Below are 11537 nucleotides of genomic sequence, written 5' to 3'. Positions count from 1 at the left end.
CTTGCAAAATGATGAATTCAAATGGTCATAGTTGAAATTTGAAAGACACTATTTTTTCCGAAGTATTGCATTTTCTTCGGAAAGGCTGGGAAGACTAAAAGCACCTGTAGAAAGAAAAATCGTTAAAAGTTGATTGGGCCGCGTACCAAATGTATGAGTTACCATATTATTCGAAGATTGCGAGCCGTGTACGGGCCTAAACGATCCAGGTCGCAAACACTGCAGGACGACGAGGTGTGTGACTTACACGCAGTATAGTGTCAAGTATAATCTTATCGTTGCGGATTCGGACACTAACTAATTATGGAAAGGACTCTCGTTCGGCAGCGTTCCGTTATAGTATTATGGTAGAAATAGTTTTCGTCGTAATCCCCTTCATATTTATTGATTTCTTTGTCCGCGATCGAAATATTGTAAACTGCTACCCAGTACTTCTGCGTGAACCAAGACCTCAACGAGAGCTTTACGCAGCGTCGAGTAGTGTAATTAATACCACGTCGTTGAATCGAAAACCAGCTGGTAAATTTGGAACGGTCGTCTTTCTTGGTATAGTTCTACCTATCGTTTGCGTAAGCCATGGGAATAATAACGAGCTTTGAAAAAGCTATAACTATGGAAACTTTTACTGGGAAAAACATTTCTTACCTAAATTTGGCTAAATATTTTTGGTATAATTCCCAAGCATTATTATCATATATTTCGAAATTTTGTTTTGGTTTTTTGAAGTATTACTTCTAAACCGAATAATGAACCGGCAATTGATTTTCATAGATAGTATAGATAAAAAAAATGGTACGCAAAAATAATGTTGAATGGTAATGACTTTAAACTAAATATGATATATATATATATATATATATATATATATTATTTTAATCACACGAATCAACAAAATATTAAGTGTTTAGTTGGCTGTGACCACATGCGGTTAGCATGATGTATAAAAATTTGTGAACACTTTATGATCCGAACTGTTGGCTTTAGTACGTGATTAAAATATAATCTTAAACAATGTAGACCGTAATTAATATTATAGTCTACGTGTATATTATTTCACAATATAAAATTAGGACTATACTGTCTGAGCTCGAGAAATTAATAGGTTTATTACCGTTATAAATTACCCTGGGTTGTTAGTTAGTTGAAACTGACCAGCCATCCCTTTTTAATTTTCCTTGCACAATACGGCGGTGGCCGTAGTCCGCCATCGGGAAAATTCAAGAATCTCCTCGATCTAATAAGTGAAAACTAATGATGTGTATAAACCATATATACGAGTAAACATTTGGATAAAACATGGAATCTTAATGTTTACTTGGAAAAAAAAGTTAGGTGCACACTATGTGCCAAACATGATTAATGTTTTCAATAATGCATAATATTAATAATACAATAGCCGTAGTCATTGAACTCGCGTAAGGCGTTTATTATGATTGGTCTGTTGTTTTATATGCTTTCAGCCAATAACTACCGATTGGTATTCATGAAATGTCTATTTTGAAATTTATTGAGTTTTTTGTTCTATGCATTTTGTTTGTTAAAATCCTGTATTTTCAAAAAACTGGCCGCGAACTGAAAGGTTAATTTTATAAATAATGCACTAATTGAATGTACTGTATCGCGCCTACACACGTATACTACATCAATGATCACATGTGATGCAATATTTGAGTAGCTGAAAAGTAGTATTCACAATATATGTAAGGTAGATGGAGGGGGTGTCAAGGGAACGAACCCCCTACGTGTCTGTGTTAAATAATTTCGCACATGTAACGCAGTTTTTAAATCGTTGGACTGAGCTACTCTACTTAATTTTTCCCAATTCGACCACTGTTTAAAACACATTAAGTTACGAAATATGTTGATACTCACGAAAGATATTAGACATTTTGTGTTGGGTGGTTTCTATATTTTTACAATATATCTTCAACATTTATTGGTCGGTTTTACTCGTATTTTCTTGGAAAAGTAATTATTTGAATATAAGGTGCAAAACAATAGTAGAATGGTATGTGCACACGGTGATGACTTGAAAGTGGTCAATGATTATACATTTTGTGTCTAACTAAAATAATTATATGCCGAAATGCGCGTATATCCGGCCGTCTGTAGGAAAATCTATACGAATGTGACTCGGATCGGATCAATCGTCGCGCATTTCCGTTTGTCATAATCAACATGAAACTTAAATATAACTCATGTAAATGATCAGGGGGTCAATTCTTAAAATCATACAACTGAATCTCACGTGTGATATAAGTCATACATTTTATCGACTGTGACAAAGTTTTATCACATGCGACATACAATTTGTATTCTTGAATTGAAATCGATAAGATTTTATCACTTGTCGAATGCGATAAAGTTTATCGAATGAATCACTATAGTAACAACACGAATCTAGATTTTAACTTCAAATAAACTGAAAATTATATTAATTATTATTTTATTCCTTTATCACTGAATGTTATCAACGATAAATGTATCATATAAGTCAATTGTCCCTATTGGCCTATTATTCTAAACGATTCACGGTTCATACTTCATACTTCCAATTAGATTAATTCAAACCATTACAACAAGCCATTCATTCATTATAAACAAGTAACAACATACTAAGTTAATCACCAGAAAAACTAGTGAAATATGGCACCATTGCCACATCTTCAAAATTAGCCATTCTAATAGTATATAGCACTACAACAGAATAATTAAAAACAAGTAATGACTAATAATGCACTATTGCACTAATGAGTAATGACACAAACACAATTACAGTTTACAAAACTCAAAATTATAATTTATAAGGTTTTAATTCGAATTGGTCATAGTTTACTTCTTCACCATTCTTCTAAATTTAACCTAAACTCTTCCCCTTTCTGGACATGACATCTCGATGAATCGATATGCGATTTTGATCACATCTTTTTCCATTGCCTTTCTCTCATCACTAATAGACAACTCTTTTTTTCTTTTCTTTCTTCTTTTGGCCATATCTCTCCTGATTCTAACCTTTTTCTCAACTCTCGACTCATTCCAATCATTCATTCTCTTATCCTATTTATTTATATCGCTGGTTTTCTTATTTAAGTCAACATGTAGTTAATTTTTTTTTTGTATATTTTATTGATTTTTTAATTTTTAAACATATCATCATATTGTAATTAGTTTGCTGTAATTATTTCTAATAAAAACAAGTTAATTCAAAAAAAAAAAAAAAGGTTTTAATATGAGTACATGACACTTATAATCATAAATTATCATGCGATATAGGCTAGTCACCGACTTTTTACCCATTCGACTAATACTTGAATGTTTTTCGTTCGACTGAAGTCATACTATAATTCAAGAACACCAATTATTTATTTTCATGCGATACAATTTTTATGGTATGCGACAAAGTTTAACATGATTTCAAGAATTGGCCCCCAGGGTCCAGGGTCTGCGCTGGACATGTACAACATACGAACAATTATGTCTGTTCAAAGACGAATGCACAAAGTACGTGTCGATAAATTACGGACGGTTAGGTACACGTTTACACCATGGGAGTGTTTTAGAGGGGAGACGAAGGGGCAATCGCACCCCCCTGAATCCGTATTTAAGTAATTGATTATATGTGAGATACACATTTCAAATTTTTTTAATGTGGATCATTTTATAACGAAATCAAATTACACGTAATACATATACGGGATACTTATATAAGTATACTTAGTAAAAAATCAAATAAAACACATGCGTAACTTTCAAAACTCCAGAAGTTAGTTTAAATATTCCCCTGATCCACACTTAAACATCGTGTTGTCATCACGTCCAATTGACGTGGCAGGCCTGCAAAATGAAATTAGCTCAAAATTAATCAACACATGAGTAACGATTTCGCGAACAAAATGTCGTTAAAACGGCTACGTACGTTTTACATACGGTGCAGAAAACATGTTTCCACCCAATTACTAGCGCCATCTATCCTATTTTGTTGTCAACAAAATACTACCGGTTACAATCATGTCCCACGGTGTTTTTGCATATTCTATACTACAACAGTACTTGACCTAATACCATTGTTATTACTAGGACTCGAAAGTTGATACATTTTGCATTTTTTTTTCCTGTACGTTATAGACGATGCTGTCCTGGTCACAAATGTGTTTCATTAGCATGTGAATTTGAATAACTAATTTTTATTTTGTATTTTTTGGTGTTTATTACTGTTTAGGTCATTATTATTTTTTTTTTTTTTTTTACATTTTTAGGTCATTTTCTCATATTTTTAGTAATTCTTACTGATTTCACACTAATTCACTTCTTATCGTTTCTTGGCGACCATTATGCCGATAAGTTAAAACTAGAGGAGGAGGTTCTAAGATTTTTAGTAAATTTCAAAAATGTATCCATTGAATATTCAAATTAATTAATTTAAAAATTATGCATTTTGTAAGTTTTTTTTTTACTTCTCTTATGTATCATCTTCTTTTTCTTTTTATTTTGAGAAATATTTAGGATGGATTACAATGTTATTTTGTAAAGATTTTGTATGTGTTTCCCCATAGAATATATCTACCATCATGTCGGCAGAGGGGGATAATTGTTCGTCCATAAGGTTTTCCAAATAGTTATGCCATTTTTTGATAGCTACTTTTGACATTGACTCTTCCTGCTTGTTTTCCTCCAGAGTCTTCCGCTTTTTTTCTTCGTGTTCATCTTTCCACGCTTTCACATTTGATCTGAGCTCTTTGGCTGGAGTATTTATGATTTTTCTATACAAAGCCCAATTTTCTTTCTCTGATTTTATATCCTAAAATACGACTACGTGAGTACAATAAAAATTAAAAACTATTTGTCTATATTTTTCTCACTTTTTGCATTTTAGGGCTGAATACTTTTATTTTATATTCAGAATCTGAAAATTAAAAAATTATTTTTGTCTATAAAAGTATAAAATAAATACCCAAGAGTTTTAATAAAACGAACTATACCTAATTATAATTTAAAAAAATGGATGTACTAAGCATAAAGTTCATATGCCTATAATCAAAAGAAGATCCTGTATTTTGACATCAATATTACGAAAATGAAAACAAAAAAATAAATATATTCGTGAATAATAATTGCTTTTGGTCCGGCCGGCATCGAATAACAGAATAAAATTGATCTGTGCATTGAACTCTTTTTTTTTAATGCTACAATGATTCTTGGGAATATTCTATTGTACGTACTCGCATGCCATTAATTGTGACCAGAAAAAAAAAATTATTTTCAATGCGACAATGAATAATACCAAAAGTGGAACAATAATGCACTTAAAATTGATCATTCAATTCTAATTTTAAAAAAATATCTGAATTCTTTATTCTCTTATCATTTTTTATAAAAAATTGATTTTCAATATTTGCGGTGGTAAAATGACCTAACTACATAACTACCAACATTTTGTGGTACTTTATAAACCTATAAGTTCTAAGTTATTTATATGTTTATACATAAACATACTCTATTTCTTAAAATTAATTTGTTCTTTAAAGAAGTAATAAAAATAAAATAGTAATTCATACAAAACACAAAAAGCAGGCTACTGAAATATAATTAATTTCAAAATTAAAATTGGATTACTAGAAATATGTTTATTCTTCTTCCGTTCATAAGTCTACAATGCGCGAAAATCTAATCACGAAAAAACCTTTTTAATCTCAGATTTACCAACATACATTTTTATTGATATAAATTAATAAATCTGAATAAAAAAATTATACATATTCAATTTTAAAAATAAGTTATATTTTAATACGATTAGGAAATCAGATACTTGTATTTATTTAGTCTAAATAGATTGATGACGCGAGTATACGAATCAGCCATCATTACCCAGATGACTATATTATGTCGGCATCCAAAATTAATTCTAAAGTTATAAAAATATCATATCTATGAGTATTTCATTCCACTTACTTCTTTTGAATATTTTGCTACAGCCTCGATTCCGTGGTTCCGTTGATATTATTATAAAATCGGTTGATGTATTGTTGAATTATTATATCGTTACGATTCAATGTATAATTTATAAAAATCTAAGACCGTAAATTAATAATTATTATAGCCAAAGTATAAATCACCGGTTATTCGAAAAATTAATAAATAAATATTTTTTCATTCATGCAGTATTAAATAATAAATAAGTAGATAAATATATGTTAACTATCTCATTATTTTCTATTAGATAATATTATTTTTTAATAAATTATTTCAGCGAACATTAAACAACGATATATATGTATAATAAGTCGCGTAGCTAAAACGTGGTGCAAATAAATTGTGAACATTAAAGTTAATTACGAATTTGACTATTTTTTTATAATTACAATTAGTAAATTAATCTGTGAGATTCAAAAAATGTATCTTCTAATAAAATTATCCGATATTACTTTATCATACATACATTAAGCACGCTAAAAACTTTCATCGCATTATTCTGTATGACATTGGCGTTTTCAATATGAACCAAGTATACACAGCTGTAATTAACTTGAACATGAATTGTAAATACAAATATAAAAGTTAAATTTTTAATAAAAAGTATTGACTTTATTTATTTATTTATTAATTTAATTAATTAGGTAAAATGATCAATACTAGAATCGGGGAAAAAAACACCAACGTCGTTTTTCTAATACAAACAAATAAAAACTAAATTCAGAGTCAGTCCTTATAAGGACATTATACTTGCATGTGTTGTCTTCGTCTGACATACATAAATCATGGCAAATTTGCGTTCACTAGTTTACACGCGTAGTGATGTATTAGTGTAGTAACCATATGCGATATAACCACTTCATAACTCGCTCGAAAGTAGGTACGTTTCCCTGGCACCACAATGTTGAAAAATCTATAATTTTTTTGTGCTATTAATTGTACCATAATTTGTACCAATTTGTACCACTCATTTCAGAATTTGTACCAACGAGTTCCCTACAGAAAAATCGACTTCTCTACGGGTGCCAGAGAAACGTTTTCCACTGAAAATTGAATAAGATATTTTACTTTATTATATCGTATTATGTGAGAGTGTGTTTTTTTTTTACCAATTGAATAAAATCGTATTAACATCCAAATTTCGGACTCGTAGAATAACAAAATCAGGATTTATATGGACGTAAATAATATTTTGTAGGTTGAAAACCTGCAAATAACATTACCTGTTATGAAATATATAACTTAATACAGTATAATAAATATTACCAAAAATATTATTGTACGCTAAAATAGGCACATATTTTGTTAAGTTATTAATTATATATTTGATTGAACTTGTGAACATTTATCAATCAAGGATTTAACGTTACTACTAGGTATTACTTTCTATGATAATTCTATTGCAATAATTGTGCTTCGTGTACGGTATGAAGGAATTTCTATAGTTGAAATGTTTGTTAAAAAATTTGAAATAACATAATTGGTAGAAAACTGATTTTTATATAAATTATATGAACGTCGGCTGTTTAAAATTAAAACATGATATGACTTAAACAACGCGTTATTATTTACCCCCCGACTACGTTTATCGCATGTTTAAAAAATTCCAATCGTATTGATTAACATTATTTATACGTCTCACAATGGGTACGGTCTTATATTTATTAATTAACGATTAATTCATCTGTGTAAAATGTTACAGAGAGATGAACTAAGTCGATTATCCGAATCAATACAATAATATTACACATTAATAGATAAAAATAAGTTTAAATAGTTTTTATTAGTCAATAGTAAATTTCGATAGCATACAAGTTGCTTGTTTATTTCCTAGAAAAATATGACAATAAGCGAGGCTGGGGAATTTCATAATTTAAATATTATAAAATATCTATACCCAACTGTTATCTAAACTATTGTTATTTAACAATGTTACTTTTATATTCACGATAAGATTAATATCTGAGTTCCAAATAGTCTTTCAAAAAATTATTTGTTTTTGTTAAGTTCTTTTTTAAATAAATTATAGATTATGTGAAGGTAACGGCACCTACGTATAATTTCTTATAGTTATTAATAATAAACTATTTTAATTTAATTCTTGGTTATCCTATACCTACTTACCATATAACCAATACTCATTATCATAGGCGTGCGCACGGGGGTGGCCGAATGGGCCGCGGCCCCCCTGCGGATTCTGGCTTTTTCTTTAATAAATGTATATCTATACTATACAAGATAGTGAACATTTTTACATTTTACATGAATAAATTGAAGCCCGTTTTAATCTTATAGTATAGAATTGATATCTGTGAATAAATGTAATAAAGTAATTAGTTATTAATAAGACTAATCAGAACTTGCATATAATATAAAAATTGATTTTCGTTCGCCGACTTGAGTGTTTAGAACTTGAACTTAAGCTACTAGTGTTTAACCACTTAAGTGATTTTTGTGTAAATTTGGTTTCTAGTTGTTAAACATCTTGCGCGATGGTTACATATTGTTGTGTCAAAGGCTGTGACTCAAAAGGTGGTCAAAATATTAAGTTTCAAAGGTAAGTACTTTTAAGTAAAATTTAAGCCGTCATGAATCTTACCATTATAATTTGTAATAAGTGTGGTAAAGTCTTTTTGACCATATACTAATGTCTCATTTTTAATAATACCTATACGTACTAATATATTCATTATTGATATACCTACAAAAATTATATATTGATGTTCTTTATAATATTTTAATAATAAAATTGTTTCACTAAATAATGTAATTTAATTTTAATAAGTTATTTATACAATATTTCCGGGAATTTTTATACCTGATGCCACTCATGGCGGATTTTATTTAATAAATTGTTAATTAAATGTTTAAACATGGCTTCATACAATTTTTTTAGTGTTCCTAAAGGAGTTATTGGCAATGAATGGATTACATTTCTTGAAAAAGTATGTGAGCTTCATTTTGTTTTTATTTATTATAAAGTTTCATCTACTATTATTTAAAAAACTAATCGTTTGAATGAAAATGTAGTACCCAGTATTTCCAAACAAAGTAAGTTTTAAATAATAGTTCTAAGTATACTTATACAATTATTGTATAATATCTATTAAAAATTAAATACATTTTGTTTGATACACGTAGATCATTATTATCTAGTAGGTATACTATTTCTGATGGTTATGCCGAGGAAGAAATTGCAACATTGACATAGCCTTCTGTGTCAGGTATAATAGAAAAATAGAAAATAATATCTTATAACACAATTTAATTACTATGATTTGATAATATTTTCAGAACAAATCATGGCACAAAATGTAATTCCTACTAAACTTGCAGGCCCTTTTGAGTCACTTTTAAATATAGTTACATCTAATCTTGGTGCACAGAATACAGCAACTTCATAAAAACAATCAAGCTCAGATAAGTAAGTTATACCTACTAAAACTATGAAATTTAGTAATTACTATGTATATGATTCTAATTTTTGTTTATTTCATTGTTATAGAAAAAATAAAAAAATTATAATGTTTTATGGGTGATTTTAAAGACGCTAGTGATATTGATAGCCCTAATAGCAGACTAAAATATTGGGTTGTTTCACAATCAACTGTGATGAAACAAAGTAAATGAATCAAGTACTTGCATAAACAAACCGTGAACTTGAAAAAAAAATTAAATACTTTAGACGATATAATAAACCGTCTTAAAGATGAAAAAAAACTTATATCAGATAATTACTTCACTGTGAAATTATGAAACTCATAAAAAACCTTAATTAGACGATAATAAAGCATATAATTAAAAAAAAAAATTCTAACCAAAATAATATAGGCCTGAAAGGGTTAATAAATAATACAACTATTTTATTATTCAATTATTACAACTTTTTCACACTTTTACTTTTACAACCGCACTTTGACTGATACTTTAACGGAAGATTCATGGCTACTAGGTATATACATTCCCAGAAGCCGAGGTTCTCTTTTAGGAACATAAGGTTTTTGTGCCATCATTTTTTTTTCGCATCTGACACTTTGGTCAGTATTTCGGTCAATTCTTTCGCTTGTTGCAACGATAACGATTTTATTATAACAACTTTATTGGCAATTCTCGTACGAGTTCTGGATCTAGCCACGGCTTTAATTGAATCGCTTTCAGTTGAGGTATACAATTCGTGTCCCTTTTCCTTATCGGGTCATAACCTTTTATTCACTTGTTCCAACCATCATCCCTTCTCTTTTTCCATTCATCTGTTTTACTGTTTTTTAGCTTTTGGCTGTAGGAGATTAAAGTGTTTATTGTTACTTCTGGATACCACTTTAAAAGATTCGCTTTCAGTTGACACATACAATTCGTGTCCTTCTTCCCTATCGTGTCATAATCTTTTATTCACTTGTTCCAACCTTCTTCTATAAATTATCTAACAACTTTAAAAGACCGAAATTATTCTCCTATATTAACATCTAGAAAAATAGGGTTTAATGGTCTTATTATCTGTCTAGAAAGTATGAGTAGATTTTTTGACAATGTAATTAATACTGGACAGCTTAGTTTTATACTTTCTTACAAGATTTCACAAGATCATATGGAGATACTGTTCTCAGCTATCAGATCAAGTGAGTGCTTCATCAATAATCCTACCGCTTCCCAGTTTGAAGCTACCTTAAAAAAACTATTGGTTCATAGTGAGTTGTCAATTTCAAAAAATGCTAATTGTGGACCTCAAGATACTATCAATATTCTTCATGCTGTAAGTAGTAAAGAAATTCTAGGTCAAAATTTTTTAAATATTCTTTGTATGGAAGAAAAAGAAAGTTTTACAGATGAGCCTGAACAAAACAACAAACCTGAAGAAATTAATGTTTATAAAGAAGATATTATTGAACATATAGCTGGATTTGTTGTAAAACAGTTAAATGAAATTATTGACTGTTCGATTTGTTGTTCAGTTCTTAAAGATCAGTATAGAAAACACACGCTTATTGATATTAAAAATAGAGGAGGACTTAAGAAACCACCATTTGATGTTATAAAAATATGTAAAATAACTGAAAAAATATTTATCTCAAGAATTTATGAAGTACCAAAGCTATTAGGGAATCCAATTAATAATTTAACAATAAAAACTATGTCTCAAATAAATATAAACAGTTTATTTACCATTTTAAATGTATATATTTTATCTCTATCCCCTATAAATAATCACCTTTTACAAATTATTTAACTAATTATTAAAAAATAAAAGTCAACCGAAATTTTGAATACGTTCGCATTTAACTAAACAAATTTTGTTTCAACATCAATAAAAAACCATGTATTTGTTGTATTTTTTTATTCCAAAAATATCAAAATGAAATATTTTCATAACATGTTTATTAGGTTCTTAAATAAGTACCTGGTACTATAACTAATCAATATATTTTCCAGTTCTACATCCTATTTTTACAACACTATAATAATTTTCAGTGCTTGGAGGACAGTTCGAGAGATTAGTTTAGTATAACTTTTCGAGAATTGATTAATAAACAATTGGCTAATGGATACTATAGTACTCAATATTTAGTAAT

At 29.0% G+C, this 11537-nt stretch overlaps 1 protein-coding gene across 1 annotated transcript; it reads left to right on the top strand.

Moving 5' to 3' along the window:
• Positions 1–8843: 8843 nt before the first annotated feature.
• On the top strand, positions 8844–11357 carry LOC112692213. The gene is made up of 3 exons (XM_025566819.1): positions 8844–8915; positions 10517–11009; positions 11350–11357. Exons 1-3 carry the CDS (start codon positions 8844–8846, stop codon positions 11355–11357), a joined length of 573 nt encoding a protein of 190 aa, XP_025422604.1.
• Positions 11358–11537: the final 180 nt, after the last annotated feature.

This window comes from Sipha flava, unplaced genomic scaffold (genome assembly GCF_003268045.1).
Source record: "Sipha flava isolate LNK unplaced genomic scaffold, YSA_version1 116_pilon_pilon, whole genome shotgun sequence".
Classification (NCBI taxonomy): Eukaryota; Metazoa; Arthropoda; class Insecta; order Hemiptera; family Aphididae; genus Sipha; species Sipha flava.
This window is presented reverse-complemented; position numbering and strand designations above follow the sequence as displayed.

What these genes read in the sequence shown, in the direction of transcription:
- LOC112692213 (XM_025566819.1), top strand. Translation starts at nt 8,844, where the DNA reads ATGGCTTCATACAATTTTTTTAGTGTTCCTAAAGGAGTTATTGGCAAT. An exon ending in GGATTACATTTCTTGAAAAA is followed by an intron (nt 8,916 to 10,516) that starts GTATGTGAGCTT and finishes AATACTGGACAG; the next exon opens with CTTAGTTTTATACTTTCTTA.